Source organism: Meriones unguiculatus, chromosome 12, assembly GCF_030254825.1.
Source record: "Meriones unguiculatus strain TT.TT164.6M chromosome 12, Bangor_MerUng_6.1, whole genome shotgun sequence".
Taxonomy (NCBI): domain Eukaryota; kingdom Metazoa; phylum Chordata; class Mammalia; order Rodentia; family Muridae; genus Meriones; species Meriones unguiculatus.
Window position 1 is genome coordinate 37,470,760 of NC_083360.1, and position 17,808 is coordinate 37,488,567.

General features: G+C 40.3%; 1 protein-coding gene across 2 annotated transcripts in view; it reads left to right on the forward strand.

Annotated features, from left to right (window-relative positions):
* Positions 1-17,808, forward strand: part of Abca13 (ATP binding cassette subfamily A member 13) — a 440,297-nt gene that overhangs the window by 275,581 nt on the left and 146,908 nt on the right. For both annotated transcript variants that reach the window (XM_060365661.1, XM_060365662.1), the window contains exons 45-48: positions 928-997; positions 6,420-6,538; positions 8,432-8,519; positions 14,436-14,541. In XM_060365661.1, coding sequence (XP_060221644.1) covers positions 928-997; positions 6,420-6,538; positions 8,432-8,519; positions 14,436-14,541 — 383 coding nt within the window. The remainder of the gene's footprint in view (positions 1-927; positions 998-6,419; positions 6,539-8,431; positions 8,520-14,435; positions 14,542-17,808) is intronic.

Genomic DNA, 17,808 nt, shown 5'->3' on the forward strand with positions numbered 1-17,808 from the left:
AAAATATCTAGTTGGTGCCTGTGGGTGAGTGAATGTCCATTTCACCTCCTATCAGTATTTGAGTACTTCAGACTAATGATCTGCACTAAAGAAAAAGTTGACTTAAAATTGTTGTAAAAAACAAACAAACAACTTAATGTCTGGAGCTCTCAAAGATAAAAATCTACAGAGAAAATAGGGCTGAAAAGCTTTTCTACAGCTAACCAGATATCTCAGTAGGTAAAAGTACTTGTGTCCAAGCCCAAAGACCTGAGCTTGATTCCTGAGACCCACGTGATGGAAGGTGAGAACTAACTAACTAACTAACTAATTAACTAACCAACTAACTCGCACTATGGTTCTCTTTCCTCCACACATGCATTATACCATGGTGCATATGTGTGTGTAAACACACATATAGAGTTAGATTAATAAGTGAATGTAGAAAACAATTTGAGTTGTTTATTTAATGCTACTCACCGTCTCCCCAGCCGTCACAATGTTTCTTCATGTGCAAATTTAGTTGTAGCTTTTCTTTAAGTGATTAAGGTACTGTGACATGACATAGAAATGAGTAAACATTTTAGTCTAATGCAATTAATAGCCAATTACTAGTTGCTTCTTGTATCTGGTTATGATCTGAGAGTCTTGAGGTCTGCCAACAGCTCTAGCTCTGGGAACTCACAGAGGCTCCGCCTGCAGCACACTCAGCGTGAGCAGCCAAGTAATCCTCATGTCACATCATAGAATCACAAAACATTATCATGAGATTAGTGGCTCGCACTGTGAAAACAAATGCCAGAGGTCTGCCTTAGTGGCAAGGAGGTGGTCATCTTGTGAATGGTGTTCTATTGTAATGGAACTTGCTTTTATGAAAGCAAAGTACTTCTTGCATCAAACAGTCTTTCAAATTATCCACTCCCCCTCCCCCCCCTTTTTTTTCTTTAGGATGAATTTTTCAAGCTGGCATAGAGACCCTTATTCTGGTCCAGAATTCAAGGACTCATGTGGCTGCCTGGTATGTTTCTGAAGAACCCTTCATCGTTTGAAGTATAAACCTCAAATTAAAAAAGAAAGAAAGAAAGAAAGAAATGAGTACCTTTCATCTGCCTAATTCTCATTTTTTGTTGCTTAAGTCTCATAACGTCTGTATTTACTTACTAGGCAAGTTTTGGAACATTTTCATTCTTTACAGTGAACATGGAGCAGCTCACCCACCTACTTCACTGTTTGTTCGCTCCCTACTCACACTTCTTAATCATTACCATCTCTACTGGTATACACTGAGCATCCAAGTCCTCTTCAGAAAAAGATGAAGCTAGACTTCCCCTTTGGAGGAAATCTCTTCTGATCTCAAGAAAGGCTGGCCTCAAGGCTTTCTTCATAATTTTATTCAAGTTCTGAGAACTATTTATTAAAACCTAAGCTAAGGCTTATGATTTCTAATATGATTGATGCATACAAAATACTATAAAGCAGACATTATGCTTTTGAGGTGAAGGCCATAGCTTCCTTGCCTATGAAGGGCAATGAACAAATTTATTTGGAAAATTGATTGCAGTTCATCTCAGAGGAAATATCAGAAGGCAATTAATGAAAAGTTTAGATCTGTTACCTACAACCAGCCGTCAAACACGGTATCTTGTCTATCACACACAAAGCCCTAGGTTTGAATCCCAGCATCACATGGGCATGATGGTTCTGCCTGCAATGCCAAGATTCTTCAGGGAAACAAAGAAATCCTCCCTGATCATCCATAAAGGAAATGACAGTAGGGAGAACACATCATGGGCCTTTTTACTTAGTGGTCCATGGGGCCCATTTGCTCCAGTGGTTTAGTTACTTTAGAGAGTTGCCATCTGGAGGCGTTCATCCTCTTTCTTCTCACAGACAAAACTCAGGAAGTAAGAGAGAAGACAGTTTAGCTGCACAGTGGGGACTGTGAGGATGGGCAGCTCTATGTTAGCAAACATCATGTTTTCATTGTGGTGAGAGCACTCACCTGCATGCCTTGCTTCTTTGCACTGGCCAAAGGTATTTTTTATTTTTTTATCTCTGTTTCAGTTCTTTCATTTTTATCATGAAACAGCTAACACTGTGCTCTAAGCTCTTGCTCCTGAGTGTAAATTTAATCATTCTTTAAACAGTAGTGGCTTTTCTTACCATAAGCCTAAAGTCTGTTAGGATTAGATAGAGTGTCAAGGGGATAGGGAGAATGAGTAAGTAAGTATCAGAATGGTATTATGTTCCCCATTTCAGCCCAACTCACATGACATAATAAGATTTCAGTAGTATGCACACAAGAAAGATGCCAAAAAGAGCACCCTCTGTTGGCAAACATGCCTCAGGAGTGGTGGCGAAAACAGCATTGCTATTGTTTTTCTAAGAATCTGCTGCATCTGACTTTTGTTTGAATAGGCAGCAGGGTGGAGAATATGCAACATTCTCAGCAAATTCTCTGACTGAAGACTCCACTTTCCACTTCTCTTCCTCCCTATACTCCCCTTCCTCCACCTCCTTCCTCTCTTTTCCCTTCCTTCTCCAACTCCTTCTGCTGCTTTCTGCTACTTCTGCTTTTTTTTCCTTTATTTTTGTTTTTATTTTTATTTTTTTGTGACCTCAGTGTTCTGTGGAATACACTTTGAGGAACATCAGTCAATTCATTAGAGATTCAGGAAAGGGAGTTGAGACATGAATCATAAATATCCCAAAGGTAACTCACGGTTACGTCTAAAGAGACATGGGAAGGTGTGCAAGGGACAGGTATATATCTAAACTTAGCTCCTGTAAAAGCATCTTTTATTTGCCTGATGTCATTGTTATCTTCGAGGCTTCCTGCCTCTGTCAGCTAACCTAGGTTTAGTCCTGGAAGCTTCTAGTGTCCATACAATGTATCTAGGCCTGGAATATTTTCAGCCTCTAAGACTTAGTGTTGAATACGCTCACCCTTTCTATCTCTTTCTCAATTCTTACTGGGTGCTTCAATTCAGTTCTTCTGTCCTAAACTTCTCTCCAATCTGATTTACTTACTGTATTTCTATGATTGGCCTGAAACAGATTGGTAATTTGTTCTAATCTTCTGGCTCTTTCTCATTCCCCGTCTCATTTTGTCTTCACCTGTGTCTAGCTTATTCTCTCTTCAACTTGTCTCTGTAAACTCTCTCATTAAAACTGTTTCTGAATTCCATGAACTGAACTAGCACAAACTCAATTCCACTGCACTGCCTATCAGTTCACTGACTCAACTGAACTGCCTGAGCAGAACTGACTAGAACTCAGAGATCTTCATGCTTCTGTCTCCTGAGTGCTGAGATTAAAGGCATATAGCACCACACCTGGACCTAAGCTTTTCTTTACCTGAAACTTGCTCTATATCAGGCTGGCCTTGAACTCATAGGTCTACATGGCTCTGTCTCCCAAAGAAAGGGATTTCTCTATTTCAGTGGAATCACACAGACCTAGAAGGTCTTTGGAGGTCTTGTGAGAATAGCCATGTTCTGAATTTAAATTCCTCTACAAGTTCCCTTTCTTCGATTGATCTTGCTACTCTTGGTTAACTGTGTTTGACAGAAGGCAAAATATATACTCCCTGTAAGGTCTGATCTTCAGAAGCTCTGGGTCCCCCCTATTTCATAATATGCATATCTACTGCATATTGCCTCTTTCCAAGTACAGAAATCCAGTTGTTACTTTGAAGAGACAGCACTAAGAAATTGCCAAGGGTGTTCAGAATCTTGTAGGCCCTGAAGAATGAACAGGAAGTATTCAGACTGAGCAATAGTTAATAACAGCTATAATGTAGACAGTATCCCATCGTCAGTCATGGATGTGGCCTTGTGTAAAACTCCATAGGGATGATATGTACCTCATGCTGATGCTGCACATTGATATATGCTGGCTAGCTTTTTGTCCTCCCAAGTTCTAGGGTAGTGGTGTGTTCTAAAATCATAGTATGTAGTAGTAGGCTGTAGGGGAGAATTCTTGGCTTACTTATGATAACATCAGTTGACATTTGTTGAATTGTGGCTACAAATGTCCAGTGTAGGACATTGTGTTACTTTATCATCTGTCACTCTTGTCTAATCTCCCTTACCTCCCTCTTACAGAGACACAAATGATGCCAATAGGGTCCACCCTGACCATCCTGGATGACTCCTCCAGTGGAGATCTATAACTTAATGACAGTCTTCACATTCATTGACACATATGGTGGCATTGGTAGATTCCAGAAACAAGAACCATCATTAGGAAATCATCATTAGGCTTACCACAAAAGGCATATTTGAGGGATATAGTTCAAGGGTAGAACATTTGACTACAAAAGGTATATTTCTAGATAACAAGACACACAAGAGTTAGGAAAGGTGGCTAAATACATTTTCTACTGGGTTAGAGTTCTTCATAAAACTTTGATTTTCTTAGCAAGGGACTTATAAAAATACAGATTGCATTTTTAAAAGATACATGTTGATTCATAGTCATAAGGAGGATTATAGAAAAATACCAGAGGCAGGAAAACTTTAAAGTTCTTGAATTTGTGAATAAGGTATTTGAATTTGGTTAAATTATTCATCTATCTATTTTAAATGCTAAGCAGACATCTTATGCACTTGTGATGGTCAGCATAATTATTCCACATGTTGTGGAAGGCAAGCTATTCCTGAAGGAATGAACATCTATCTATCTATCTATCTATCTATCTATCTATCTATCTATCTATCAAGTTGTTTTTTGTTTGTTTGTTTTGCAAGGTTTCTCTGTGTAACATCCCTGGCTGTCCTGAAATTCACTTTGTAGACCAGGCTGACCTTGAACTCACATTGATCTGCCTGCCTCTGCCTCTTGAGTGCTGGAGTCAAAGGCATGCACTACTGTCGGGAGCCATGACTCAGCAGCCTGCTTTTATATTTAAATCTCGGTGGAGAGATGGCTTTTAGGAGGCCTTTACTAATGGCAGAGGAGAACTTGCAAGTCCATCTCCTTTTTTTATGACAACAGGTGGGATAACTTGTGAGGGTTACACCTCTTCCTCAGGCTCCTTGTACAAATTAACCTATTCTGAGGTGTTTTACTGGCTAAAAGTAACTACTCAAAAAATAAAGTGGTCAGAAGGCTGGAGGCAGAGCAGGAGGCAGTCTTGAGACTTGCTGCTGGCACTGCTTGCTGCAGCAGCCTGCCTTTTGCAAAAGTTGTTGAGACTGGACCTTTAAAAAGTTTCCTGTGTGCTGTGTGCTTATTTTATTAATCTTAATCCTCACACCCAACTCAAAAACAGTTCAAATCTGCCCAGCTGGCTCCGGCACTACCACACCCAGCAGGAATGAACATATTAACTAGCTTTGATGAGCTATTCCACAGTAAATTTTAAGTTTCTTTGTTCGGAAGCACTAGAATGTACTCAGTTTTCAGGTATCCTCAGAAGTGCTGGAATGAACTCAGAAGTTTTCAAGTATCCACTGCATGGTTTGAGCTAAAGTGAACATGTGCACTGGGCCAGGAACTTGTGCCTCTTGTTTAACTGAAGGTTTGGGGCTGTGACCAATAGCTTTCTCATGTCCCCTACACATGCTACAGCAATTATTTTGCTATCTGTTTCTTTGATGTGAATTTTTAAACTTGTACATGTATGGGAATTTAGGTAAGCCATAAGTTCCAACCATTAGTACTCTTATTATCTAATTCACCTTTTGGAGAATCAAACTTTAAATTTATATGACCCTCTTGATGTAACCATAATTCTTACATGTGCATAGGAGCTGAGCAAAACCCCCCTATGTTAGGTCAGAGTACTTTGATTCCAATTTTGAAGGAAAAACAAGTTTCCAAAGCTGGAATAAAAAGTTCTCAGGACTTTTTCTATTTTCACATATTATTTCCTTCAAGCTTGCTTTTATACAAGTAGAAACAGAGCACATTTACTCTGAATCCTGTCTGTGGCAGGGTGACAGTTATACAGTGACCAGTGGGTTGGCAACTTCCTCCTTTTTCATTTGATGCTCTTTCATTATGCAGACTTGGGGAAATCTCAGAATGCTGTCTGAGTTTGGCCTCCAACACCTATGAAAGAAACACAGGTCTTTGCATTCTCCTGCTTATTTTTCTCCTACTAGTTGCCTCTGACTCTTGCAACTTCTTCAAATGATAGATCATGCCATTGAAAATATCTATCCTTTTTTAGTTCTTACAGATCTGCCCAAACTTACATGCAAAAAAAAAAAGATTTATGTTATCAGATATAATTGACAGCACAGGCACAGTGGAATTCTGGCACAACCCTCAACTGTAGGAGGCTCTTAAGAAGATTTCAGAAACCAGAATGTATAAAAGGCTGGAGATAATTTATTAGAAATTGAATGCTAGGAAAAGTCACTTTTAGTTTAAAGTAAGCCATTGTGGTTTCTGAAAAAGTTTCTCTTTTATTTCTTTGAAAACAATTACAGAAGTGTCCAAATAAAAGTGCCAGGGCTCCCTATCTGACCAACTGCCTGGGACACACACTGCTCAACCTCTCAGGCTATGATGTGGAAGAGTACCTGCTGGTGCCGTCTGCAAAACCAAGGTGCGTACAGAAGTGTTTCTCGATGTTTCCTATTGTCTTTGAGTTACAGTTGCCCCTCCACATGCACAGGAACTGGTTACAGGACCCCAGAGGGAACTCACATCCACAAGGGCTTGAGTCCCATACAAAATAGTGGTATGGTACTTGCATAGGGCCCCATTCTGTAGTCTTCTTTAAATGACTCATGTTACAAATGCCATGGGAACAAGCTAGTCTGCATTGTTTAGTGAAAAATAATGACTAAAAAGATCAAATGTTGATTGCAAGAACTGTGATTTTCTGAATATTTTCAACCTGTAGTTGGTTGAACCCACAGATGTGTAGAGCCCATGAACTTTGAGAGTCCACTGTACTTTGAAAAACTCATTGTTTTAAATGTTAATGAACATTAATGTTCAAAAGTCTGATGTTGGTGTTGATATGAATTTCAAAGCCGCACTGTAGGTCTTAATCAGATTCTTCACTGCTGACTTTCAGCCTTTGAAGCATTGGGGAAAATCATATCATTGAGATCTCATCAGTGGCAGAGGCAGGGAAGCCAGCCTTGTGCTGCTTCAAGGAATAGCACAGAAGAGCTAATGGCACAATGAGTTAATGGTCTCTTGCTAAAAAATTTCATCTACTATGTAGCACCTAGTAATGGAAGCTGGGAACAAATCATGTCTTACAATTCCTTGTGGCTTTTGGAAAAAAAATATGTTGAATTTTTTTGGAGCTGAAAGAGATGACTATAGGTGTGGTAGATAGGTATGAGCTCTTGACATTGCTTTCAATGTCAGCAGCATTCACTATCCTGTCAAATTTCCCAAGTCTCCAAAACATACTGCATTGCTTTGTAGGTACAGACGTCCCATATTTTGTCCATGTTGCTAGGATACCACACCACTTTGCATTTACTTCTTCTCCTTTGCTGCCAGGCCAATATGTTACCATTGCCCTCAACAGTGGCTTTTTTTTTTCTGCACCTCTATTCCTTCCTTCCCTCCTAGCATTCTTAAATATATTTCTCTTTCCTAACTTTGATGGGATAAAAGTTGTATGCTCAGAACTTGGAATAGTATGTTACATATCAGAGGTACTCAGGCCAAGCCTGTTGAATAGATGAATGGACTCAGCTGACCCAGATGGGAACTCGTCCCTATTTCTTAATTTTTTACAGTAAGGATACTATGGTATAAGACTGTTCTTCATTCATTTTGCCTTCATCCAGAGACTGAGAAGTCAATTTAATGTGCTCTGTTATGTCTGATGTCAGCTATATTGGGAAGGTTAATAAGTGTAAGTTACCACATATCCCACAGAGAAAAAGCTACAGAATCCTCACTCAGGAAACACTTATTAGCTGCATGAAAGACAAAAGGTTAATGATTACAAAACTCAGTGGGGTAATTGATATAACTGATAGAAGATATTGGGATTATTCAAGTGAGAAGGAATATCTTACCCACTATAGTTCCGTGATCCCTTCTCCAGCAAGGCAAGCTGTGAGTCATAAAGGAAAGGAGCAGAGCAGAACATCTAAACCAGGTGGTTGTAAGATTACACTGGGGCAAGCAGTCCTAAACAGTGGATTTAAATGGTGGAATGCTTATGAATTAACCAACCATGTCCTCTGATGTGCTTATTTCCTGGTGAAGGCTAATGAGCACAGTTTCTAGCATGGTGAGCCACGTGCATTCCTTCTTCATAAGCAATACCATCTTCGGGTGCTAGACTGAGGCCAGGCTATTCCCATCAGCAGGTCTCTCAATCTATGTGGTCATGCAACAGATGAGACATGCTCAGCAGGCCACTGTCTCGAGATGACTGTAATTGCTATGCTGTTTCTGAATCATCCTTTCAGTGGAATTCCTGGTACCCTGACAGGATTAACACCATGTTTACACCTAATAGGCTTGGAGGTTGGTCTTTTGGAGTACAAATCCCCACTGAAGCTGAAGACGGGAAGACAAACACATCAAAAACAAGGACTTTGGCAAAGGTAATAGAATTCCCTTTCTTGATGTTTTAGAACTTACTTAGGGAAAACAAAAGCATTTTTGTACATTTGTGAGCATGGGCTTGCCAAAGGCAGATGACATTCCATTGTCTGTTAGTGAAAATTGAGAACGATTATGTTATAAAGATTCTCTTGAAAGAAAGAAAGATGATTTGATTTGTTTAGAGGGTATAGAAGTACAACAAACATGTCACTACTTTTTGTTTAGATAGGATTTCATGGATTAGAGTAAAAGAAAGGCTGATCTACTTTTAAAGATGCCTGGGGTTCCCATGAGTGGAGACATCATCACAGTTCATGGATGCTAAGGAATTCTCCCATGCATGGAGTTGAGAACTTCCAAAAGACTCTGTGCACGCCAGCCTGCCATAAAGCAAACATCAGTAACTTGGGCTAACTTTCAGGGGCTCTGGCTTTTCATTTCCCAGAAAGTGTACCTTAGGAGTTAGGTATGCTCCCATTTGAGAAAGTAAGAATTGGCTAGAAGACCGTCTTTATCCACATTGGGAATTCATAAATGACAAATAACAATTTTTCCCCTAAGGAAAACAGTCAAAATAGCTTAAAATGGGCAAAGATGAAAAGATCAAAGCTTCCAGTCACTGTGATTAGAGAAGAAGCACAGATAACATTTTAGAGGGCATTTGGAAACAGAAGATTAGGGGACGAAGCTAAATCCAGCGTGAAGAAGTGAATGGAGAAATGGCTTTGTCATTTCTTCCTTTAGTGTGAAGGCATTCATCCCATCTGCTCATAAACTCACCACAGAACCAATGCCGCCCCGGTGTGCCCAGGAAGCACACTCCCCACTGGGAAGCAGGGTGTCTGTGCTTCCCTTGAAACGGAGCGTGCTTGTGGGGTTTACTCTTGGAATAAAGCTCCCTGCAGGCACTTCACATGTAATCCCCGAGGAGAACTTCTCATCTCAACAGCTGTACTTTACAATCTAATCCCTGAAGAAAATCCCAATTCATAGTGTGAATTGCAGAGAAACTCCTCCCTTGGCTGAGGGCTTTTCAAATATCTCGCCTTTTAAAATCGATGTGTATGTAGATTTATAGCTCGACATGAGAATCCCAGCATCCAGAACTTAAAGGGAAATAACCTGTGTGGATCTGCTGGCTTATAGTAAAGGGTATTGTGTAGATATGGTTAAAATAGTGACCAATTGGGGTCACTAGTAGGGTCCTGATGACTTTTTGTAACAATGCCTTGACTCTTCTATACAAGTCTAGACACTGCTTGTTGCTGTCACATGTTTGTGGCTGGGTTTTCAGATGTCCAAAGCATAGGCCTCTTACCCAGAGGTTGGGTAAGAGTGGCTTGTATGTTGTTCTGACTCTTGTTTCTGTTGGCCCACATGGGTCTTCTGGACTGGGGTGTTTCAGTGGTTATTTTGGGAGTTTTGTGCTGCCTGGTGTGGTCTTTATAGGTGTTTGAACAAACTCTATCTAACCTTTGGGGAATGCACTTCTTCCCAGGAAGCCAGGGAATCTGATATTGTGAGAAGAACAAAGGGCTCTGGTGTCTGAGCCCAGAGGTGGCTGCTGTCCTGTCACATGATTTCATTATCTTTTCATCAGCCTTTCCCTCCTGGCTGTACCTCTAAGATATAAATGTTGATTGTCATTGTTATTTTGAAGAAAAAGTAGAAAGACGTTTGGATATGAAGATGCCTAATACGTGATTCAGTGAGTATAGAATGCCTCCCAGGGAACTTCTCATGACAACCTCACTGACACCTTACTTAATCCAAATTCATTTTCCAGAATATACATTAAAAAAAAAAAAAGAAAAAGAAGCCAAAAGCATGTGTACCTCTCTCTCTGTCTCTCTTTCTCTGTCTCTCTTTCTCTCTCTCTGTGTGTGTATGTATGTTGTAACATTCTTTTCTGCCTATGATTTTACACAGCGAGTATGCCCAGATTGACTTTATTCTTTCTTTTCTCAGTTACTTTTCATAGGAATCATTACCTGTGCTTCCTGAGAGTGAAAATGGGAGCTAACATAATGTGTTCCTACAAGATTAACTTCCTGCTTCCTTTAGTGAACTTTCTCACTTTCTGACTTTTGAACCAACAGGGAAAGAAATCCCGTAACTATTTCTAGAGCACAATGTGGTTTTAGAAAATAATTCTTTGAAGGAAAGGAAGGAAACACTTTTCATTTGAATGTTGCAAAGTCCTTAGTATAAATTTTAAGATCATCTTAAAAATTACTCGATTAAAAAATTAATAAAGGCCCTCTCAAATGAAGATCACTTAATAAAAAAAAATGAAACAGGAGCTCATGAGCATTTTAAATTCTATTCCTGGAAGCTCATGCACTCAAGTCTCTATTGAAACCAAAGTCTTTAAAATAGCTATGAGTCTTCAGTAGCATCCTCGGTACAGAAGTATTTAGCTCATGACTGCAGGGCTGGAGAACTGTGAGCTGTGCAGAGTGATGCCACCTGCTATTTCGGCTGTAAGGCTGCTTCTGAGCTGAGCCTTGGCTCTGCCACTTGGGAACTGTCCCCAGTCCATCACTGCAATGATTTGCATCTCTATACCATCCTTCATCTTCTTTCATGGCTCCATGTGAAGAGGGTATGTACAAATGCCCCTCCAGGCAGCACATCATCAGCTGGTTGCACAGAAAGCTGGGCTGTAGCACAGTCTGGCAGTAGGCCTTCAGTTCAGTTTGCTGTTGACTCCCTGGTGCAGCTCTCTGCACTGCGCTGGGCTGTTTGTTGATGTAATTAAGGGCCACAAGCTGCTGTGCCTGTGGTTCTTGTTGAGACAAGCGCTTGGTGAATTCTTAACCTTAATTACTGGGACTTGGGGACTTTCAGACTCCTAGAGAGCAACACACACCTTGAAGTGCAAGGTCCTTCTGTCCCTTTGAGACAGTCACTTAGCACTACTCTTATTCCTTAATATGAAGCCACCTCTTGCTAAGAAACCTCCAACCCAGGTCTGCTGGGTAGTTTCTGTGCTTTGTCTTCAGAGATACCACAGGTGACACTTTTGACAAATGTGTACCACTGTGTAGTAAGGACCCATGTTTTTATCAGTGGTCCACAGAGGCTATCTTGCCACTTCTGCAGCATTTCTGCACATTTCTCCTCGTATTTCCAAATTTCCACAAATCTCTCTTGTCACCCAGGTGCTAATCTTAAAGTGGTGCCCTGTATTTCCAGTTTCTGTGACAGTCACACCTCCTGCCAGAATTAATTGCTGTGCCGGTTATTTGTTCCCATATAAATACTGACTCTCAGGGTTTCCAAACCTCAACCCCTCAACAAAGGTCATTTGTTAGCTTAGAGACGGTGAGGTTCTGCTGTTGTCATCTCCACCAGGCTCACCTTGGACAGGAATGAGCATGTGTATAGTTGACTGACTGTTTGCTTTCGATAGGAGAAAGATGGATGATTTAATTTAGAATTTTTGAAATGAAATGTTTAATATTTAAATTGAATTATTTAAATGAAAATATCCTTCAAATGAGGGGAGGGGTGACTTGAGATGAAAATACTTATTTTATCACTTGCTGGCCTTAGGAAATGGATTGCATGTCCCAAAGCCACATGGTCAGAGGCACGGAGCAGGCGAGGTTACGGAGACAGACAGACCTATGGTTCAGTGTCTTTCTTACGTACAGGATATAATCCAAACAGGTTTCCTACAGGGAATTTTAATTTAAGAATTTAAAGGAGGCTGCCACAGGCTATATCGGGACGTGTCGTTGAGGAATGGTCATTATGATGTGTCTGTCTGTGTGAGAGCCAGCAGGGTAAGCTGAGTGGGTGTATCTGCATAACTCCTTTTATAGGGAAGTGACCACTAATCAAAAGCAGCATAATAGGTCATCCACTGAGGAGCCAGGAGGATGTGAAGAGCTGCTGACAAACTCCTTTCTCTGGAAGGAAAAAAAAAAAAAAAACTGGCTGACATTCAGAGGGATACTCTAAGGCTACATAAAATGCTAAGATTGCACTACCGTCTGTGTGTGTGTGTGTGTGTGTGTGTGTGTGTGTGTGTGTGTATGTATGTATGTGTGTGTGTGTGTGTGTGAAGTCTGAGCTCAGCTCCACTCTGTGCCTTAACTCTGTCAGGTCCTCTGGGTGATGTGGGAGGCCCAGGAAGGATATAGTATACATCTCTGTGCTTTTTAAATCTCTTCCATTGTCTCATTTTGTGATTCAAAGCAAGTGACCAAGAACAGAGTATCATGGCAAAGGACCAAGGCTGTTGAGCAATGGGAGCCCCCTTTTTTTTTTTTTAACAGAAACCTAAGAGCACAGGGAGATGAGGCATAGGGAGGGGATAGCAGAGGCTCCCAATTCTCTACCTTCTACACCATCACCCTGTTGTTATCATGGTTCTAAGATACTGTACGTTTAAAATGTATCAGCCTATTAAAACAAACAGGAAAAATCAAAATATAATTTGAAAATTTGTGATACAGGTGAAGACTACATTATCTCTTTCTCTTTTTCCTTGTCTTTGTTAAGCTCTTAATGAAACTGTGTCATAGTAGAGAAATGAACTTCCTGGAAAAATGACTATTACCTCTGTGGTGTGTGTGTGTGTGTGTGTGTGTGTGTGTGTGTGACAATACAGAACTTTTAGGGAAGTATCTGTTAGGCTAAAGCAGTAGACATACTTCTGAAATGTAATCCAGGCTCCATTAACTTAGTTCTTACTCCATCCCAGAACTCAGGCCTCAATCTGCTTTGCAGGATTGTAGCTCTGAAATGCCTAACACTTGCAAGTGGAGTTTGCTCATGCTCTGCTACTGTGTTTAGGCGGAGCTTCAACACTCACAGAATATTTTTTCCTCGGTATTTAGTAAGTTTCAAGAGGTCTTCCTTTTTCTTGCCATTTAAAGGAAGACTCTGTGAAGTAAATAAGCAGTTGGAAACAGGAATTAGTGGTGTGAAAGATAGGGTTCCTGTCTACTGAAATGAAAGAATTGGAGAACACTGAGTTGTATAGCAGTTTTTTATTTTATTTCATGTTTATAGCACTTTATTACTTAGCTGTTACCACAGAATACTACAGATGGTCCTTGAAAATATAATTAGTCACAGAAAGAGGGAGGACAAGTGACTTGTGGTCTAGCTTTCACTTAATGTACGCATGTGGGCAAGCTGGAGCAGGCTTCTCCGAGGGCTAACTTTCTGTCTTATTCTTCAAAAAAGATTATCTGATAAAAAACGGCATCGCTAGAGCCATGTGCTGTCCACCACAGGTGAATTAGGACCCAGATGTGCTACTTGACTTCTTGTATTCCTTGAAGATACCAGCTTTGTAGACTTACCATACATATTTCAGTTTTTGTTAAAATCTTGGTATTTTGATGAATGGGAGGCAGTGGTTCTGTTAACGATTTTTATGATGTTTAGTATCTGGTCCTTGCTATATTGTCTTTCCCTTTTCTCCTTCACCTTTTTCCTCTCAAGAGGTACACGGGTTTATTCTCCATGCTCAACAAATGTTCAATTCAATTTATTTTGAGAAATAATGTTCCACGTGCAGTTATTAAATTGAAAGTAATCATTTTTTTCTGATCATCTTTCACGCCTTTAATTTGCAGGTCAAATTTCATTAGCTTACCAACTGAGAAAAAAAAAAGTATAATAGGCTTTGGTCCCAAATCCTATGAGACTATAATTATAAAGCTACATTCACATTTTTTCTGGGGAAAATTAATCTATTTTTAGCTGTAAATTATATGCTTGAGATAAACATAAAATTAGCAGACTGGAATTGGCTGTCACTGTCAGCCACGAGAGAAGCATAGCTCTGAGTCCTGCGTTCAGGTACTGGTGAAGTTTATTGACAGGTGTTTTCTGCCCCAAGTACAAAGTTAAGAACCACTTTCAATAAGATTTATCATGTCTTTCTTTTTCAGGTGTGGTATAACCAGAAGGGTTTCCATTCCCTACCCTCCTACCTCAATCATCTCAACAACCTCATCTTATGGCAGCACTTACCCCCTGCAGACTGGAGACAATATGGTAATGTTATTATCCATACGTGTAATGGAATGCTTTCAATCTAACAGTGTTTTTAAAAGTGAAATATGCGGGAGAAGAGAGTGAGGAAGAATGAGCAGTTTTCTATCAGACACTGCATGCATAAAACCACATCAAGAACTGGTCTCCCTCTGCCTCTCACATGAAATGTTCAGCATTCTTGAAACTGTGACCTTGTCTGTGAAGTGAGAGGTATTCTGAGAATTTATTTAAAAAAAATCACTCTACAATTTAATACCATAAACCAAAAATAAAATCATTTTTTAAGGACACGACTTATGGACTACTGTAGTAGAGAATAAAGATTTCCCTAATGTGTTACCATCGGGAAAGTGAACACTGCAATTTGATTTATGTTGTCCCCTCAACTCATCAGTCACCTTTGTCAACCACTGACTGATCACCTTTCCTCTCTTATTTTGGTAAAAGGCTCAGGTCCATTAATGGAATCCAGAGTTGATTTCTCGGTTTAAAGGAATAACCCATCTTAAGTTGAGTAGATAAGCCACAATTTGTCAAGTTAATTCAGTATCACTATGAAAAGAACAACAACAAAAACTCAGGACACATAATCAACAAGAGGCCACAGCTGTCCTAGTTTATTTAGTGTGTGTTTGCTGAGTCACACGTGTGAACACTCCTCAGCGCTCACTCCTCGGCCCACTTTTAATATTGCCTCCTCATCTCCTACCTGTTTCCTTTTATTCTTCTGTTTCATCTGCATGTATGCCTATGTATCACGTGCATGCCTTGTGTCCTGAGAGGTTAACAGAGGACATTGGATTCCCTGGAACTGGGTTGCAGATGGTGATTAGCCACCATTTCGGTACTGGCACTCAAACTCTTTGCTCGTAAGAGAAATAAATACTATAAGTCACTGAGCTATATCTCCAGTACCTCTACTTTTAAAATTTCACTTTATTTTTGTGTGGTACTGTGTCTTTGTAGTTGCATCATGCACATATGTGGTAAATACTCTACCTCTGCCTATATATATATACCAGCCTGATAAAAAACTTTTAAAAATAAGGTGGATTAGTTCTGTAGCACTCTAATGATATCTAATGATAGTGGGTAATATCAAATAAGAAAATGTGTATGACTAAGAGAAGTACAAAAGGGTTATATGATCATTCAGAGTAGGGACAGAAGACTGACATTAACTAAGAGTCTAAATTGTAATGGGAACTTCATTAGGACTTAATATCCATTACATCTTTTAATTTTCATTGCAAATTTTATAAGACAATATTTTCTAGATACATTCATTGAAACTGGGCTTAACACCTCTGCATTTTGTTTTTTTATTTTAATTTTAAATTTTTTATATTAATTACAGTTTATTCATTTTGTGTCCCACCTGTAGTCTCCTCTCTCCCTCCCTCATCTCCTTCCATGCCCCTCTCCAAGTCCACTGATAGGGGAGGTCCTCCTTCCCTTCCATCTGACACTAGCTTATCAGATCTCATCAGGACTGACTGCATTATCTTCCTCTGTGGCAATGTAAAGCTGTTCCCCGCTCAGGGGCAGGTGATCAATGAGCCAGCCACTGAGTTCATGTCAGAGACAGTCCCTGTTCCCCTTACTATGGAACCCACTTGGACACTGAGCTGCCATGGGTGTAGGGGTTCTATGTTATCTCCATGCATGGTCCTTGGTTGTAATATCAGTCTCAGAAAAGACCTCTGGGCCCAGATTTTTTGTTTCTGTTGCTCTCCTTGTGGAGCTCCTGCCCCCCCTCCCCAAAAGACCTCTGGGCCCAGATTTTTGTTTCTGTTGCTCTCCTTGTGGAGCTCCTGCCCCCCCAAGGTCTTACTATCTCCCCCTTCTTTCATAAGATTCCCCGCACTCTCCTGAAAGTCTGGTTATGAGCCTCAGCATCTATTTTGATACCCTGCTGGGTAGAGTCTTTCAGAGGATTGATTATGGTTTTCCATAGTGGTCTCAATCTGTTGCAAAGAAAAGTTTCTTTGATGAGATATGAAGATTATGCTTATCTGTGGGTTTAAGAACAAATGTTTATTGTTAGGGATTGTGCTGGTTTACTAAATTAGTGGTTGTAGATTCTCCTCCAATAACCATGACTTTTCTAGCCAGGCATGGTTTCCTTGTAGTTCCCTGTGGAAGAGGGGATGGGAAGATTGCAAGAGTCAGAGGTTCAGGGAATTTCCTGTGAGGCTGTGTCTTCATGTAATAGCAGAAGCTATCCCAGTAAAATCTCAGCATCATGATTGCCCAAATGTGAACTGAGCAAAGAGGACATCAGTGAATTTGCCAAAGTGGATGGGAAAAAGGCTGTGAGGCATCAGCCCTTCACAAAGAACTACAGGCAACTATGGAAAGCTGGAAATGAGAAACGTAGCTTTTCCCAGGGAAGAGCACACCAGTTGGTTATCCTGTGCCAAATGATCAGCCCTGGAAACATATACACAAGTAGTATTACATGAAGTGAACTGATTATATTTAGGAATATATAAGTATAAACACATACATATATGCATAATATAATATATATGGGAGGATTTGGAGTGAGAAAAGGGAAGGGAAAATGCTGTGATTAAATTATACTTTTTTTTTAATTTTTCATCAATTACACTTTATTCATTCTGCATCCCCCCATAAGCCCCTCCCTTCTCCCCTCCCAGTCCCACCCTCCCTCCTCCCTCTGCTTGCATGCCACTCCCCAAGTCCACTAAAAAGAAACTGAAAATACAACATACGCATTATCTCCCACTTTCTTTATTAGAAAACTGATGTTCTACATAATCACCTATGAGATAAAGTATTGAGTCAGTTTAGCTCTGGGCATGGTGGAGTCTTTTTTTATTTTTTTATTATTAGTTACATTTTATTAACTCTGTATCGCAGCTGTATCCCACTTCCTCATTCCCTCCCAATCCCGCCTTCCCTCCCTCATCTCCTCTCTGCCCTTTTCCAAGTCTGCTGATTGGGGAGGACCCCCTCCCCTTTCATCTGACCCTGTTTTATCTGGTATCTTCAGGACTGGCTGCAAAATCCTCCTCTGTGGCCCAGCAGGACTGCTCCTCCCTTGGGTGGTTAGGAGATCCAAGAGCCTGCAATTGAGTTCCTGTCAGAAATAGTTCCTGTTCCCCTTACTATGGGAAACCAATTGGTTACTGAGCTACCATGGGCTACATCTGAGCAGAGGTCCTTACATGGTCCTTGGTTGAGTGTCAGGCTCAGAAAAGACCTCTGTGCCCAGATATATTTGCTTCTTGTGGAGTTCCT